This window comes from Leucoraja erinacea, unplaced genomic scaffold (assembly GCF_028641065.1).
Source record: "Leucoraja erinacea ecotype New England unplaced genomic scaffold, Leri_hhj_1 Leri_67S, whole genome shotgun sequence".
In the NCBI taxonomy this organism is placed as follows: Eukaryota; Metazoa; Chordata; class Chondrichthyes; order Rajiformes; family Rajidae; genus Leucoraja; species Leucoraja erinaceus.
Genome location: NW_026576597.1, coordinates 227,501 through 230,118, shown reverse-complemented (window position 1 = coordinate 230,118; position 2,618 = coordinate 227,501). Strand labels below are relative to the sequence as shown.

General features: G+C 47.6%; 1 protein-coding gene across 1 annotated transcript in view; it reads left to right on the top strand.

Moving 5' to 3' along the window:
- Nucleotides 1-607: 607 nt before the first annotated feature.
- LOC129694467 (H-2 class I histocompatibility antigen, Q9 alpha chain-like) overlaps nucleotides 608-2,618 on the top strand; it is a 19,582-nt gene continuing 17,571 nt past the window's right edge. Inside the window, exon 1 of the mRNA XM_055631185.1 lies at nucleotides 608-727. Coding sequence (XP_055487160.1) covers nucleotides 670-727 — 58 coding nt within the window. The 5' untranslated portion in view covers nucleotides 608-669. The remainder of the gene's footprint in view (nucleotides 728-2,618) is intronic.

The window sequence follows — 2,618 nt, the reverse complement described above, 5'->3', positions numbered from 1 at the left end:
TCCAGTGGAAGTGGTGGAGGCAGGTTCGTTGGTATCATTTAAAAATAAATTGGATAGGCATATGGATGAGAAGGGAATGGAGGGTTATGGTATCAGATTCAGATTCAGATTCAATTTTAATTGTCATTGTCAGTGTACAGTACAGAGACAACGAAATGCATTTAGCATCTCCCTTGAAGAGCGACATAGCAAACGATTTGAATTAAAAAAAAAAAAAAAATTATGGTATGAGTGCAGGCAGGTGGGACTAAGGGAAAAAAGTTGTTTGGCACGGACTTGTAGGGCCGAGATGGCCTGTTTCTGTGCTGTAATTGTTATATAATGCATCTCGTTGTCTAATGCATTTCGTTGTCTCTGTACAATGCATTTCGTTGTCTCTGTACTGTACACTGACAATGACAATTAATATTGAATCTGAATCTGATATGGTTATATGGTTTCTATGTTTTCCCCGACAACCGGTGACGCGGCCCCAGTTCCGCTGCTGATTGGACAGACTGGGATATTTTCCAAGTGTCGTTGAGAGTGATATAAATCTTTCGGCTGTTCTGCCCGGATACCGGTGACTCACAGGGACGGGCCCGGACTGTGATTGGCCGCGGGCACCAGTCCGCGAACGACATAGAGGTGAATGGGGCTTTGTCCCAGGACTTGCAAACAAGGTGGAACATGAACATGCTGCGTCTGCTGCTGCTGGTGGCCCTCCTGTGTGGAGGGGAGTCTGCAGGTGGGTGAGATGCAGTGGTAGATTGGACATGCAGTCCCGGTCAGTGGGTGAGGTGTGTGTGTGTGTGTGTTGGGCTGGACAAGGGGTCCACAGCCCCCAGTCAGTATCAGTGGGTGATGGTCAGTGCATTATGTCAGCTGGGCAACTTTGCTCCGGGCAGGGTATGAGAGGGGGGTCGGGCTGGGCACAGGATTCACAAATCAGTAGTAGGTCAGGATCAATGTTAGCAAAATATTCCCTGTTACACAAATCAAGGGGGAGATCAGAATAAAGAAGGGATGTGTTTAAGAGGGAACTGCAGATGCTGGAGAATCGAAGGCTACTTTTACACAAAAAAGCTGGAGAAACTCAGCGGGTGCAGCAGCATCTATGGAGCGAAGGAAATAGACAACGTTTCGGGCCGAAACCCTTCTTCAGACTTCAGAATAAAGAAGGGATATGGCAGATTTTGCAGACAGGTATCCTGAGAGTTTCTACAAGGAGGTGAGGTTGCATCTGCATTTACAGTACAGAAGTTCACAGAAGCCAATTACACAGTAAATGAACAGCCATGTGATGGAATGCATCCACATTATACAAGAGGCGGTGCTGCTGGTTTTGCGGCATATTAAGCAGTAGAAACAAAGAACTGTCGATGCTGGTTGGTTGTGATAGAACAGGACAAAGTGCTGGAGTAATTCGGTAGGTCAGATAGCATTTCTGGAGAGTCTGAGGAATGATAGCAGCTAAAAAGGTCACCTATCGATGGCGTCTGAAGAAGCGTTTACCGATCCATATTCACCAGTGATTATGCCTCACCCTGAGTTACTCCAGCATTTTGCGTCGTTTTGAGTTTTACCTCGCAGCCGGTTCAAATATAGCCGTGTATACTGTGCGGCAGGGCGGCGCAGAGGTAGGACTGCTGCCTTACAGAGACCCTGGTTCGATCCTGACTACGGGTGCTACCTATACGGAGTTTATACTTTCTCCCCGTGACCATGTGGGTTTTCTCCGAGATCTTCGGTCCCAAAGTCGAATGGGTTTGTAGGTTAAATGGCAAGGTGTAAATGTAAATTGTCCCGAGTGTGTGGGGTCGTGTGAGTGGGCGGGTATCGCTGGTCGGTGGGCCGAATGGCCTATTTCCGCCCGTATCTCTAAACCAAGCTTAGAGGCATTCTCATTGAAACATATAAGATTGTTAAGGGCTTGGACACGCTAGAGGCAGGAAACATGTTCCTGATGTTGGGGGGAGTCCAGAACCAGGGGCCACCGACACTGCTTACAAAATTCTTAAGGGTTTGGACAGGCTAGATGCAGGAAGATTGTTCCCGATGTTGGGGAAGTCCAGGACAAGGGGTCACAGCTTAAGGATAAGTGGGGAAATCCTTTCAAACCGAGATGAGAAGAACTTTTTTCACACAGAGAGTGGTGAATCTCTGGAACTCTCTGCCACAGAGAGTAGTTGAGGCCAGTTCATTGGCTATATTTAAGAGGGAGTTAGATGTGGCCCTTGTGGCTAAGGGGATCAGGGGGTATGGAGAGAAGGCAGGTACGGGATCTGAGTCTCCTCAGATCCTGGTGCAGGCTCGAAGAGCCGAATAGCCTACTGCACCTAATTTCTATGTTTAAGAATAAGGAGTAAGCCATTTAGAACGGAGACGAGGAAACACTTTTTCTCAGAGAGAGTGGTGAGTCTGTGGAATTCCCTGCCTCAGGATAATTCCACAGGCAGGTTCTCTGGATGCTTTCAAGAGAGAGCTAGATTGAGCTCTTAAAAATAGCGGAGTCAGGCCAAATGGGGAGAAGAGAGGAACGGGGTACTGATTGGGGATGATCAGCCATGATCACATTGAATGGCGGAGAATTCCACAGACTCACCACTATCTGTGAGAATCCCTCTCATCCTTCTAAA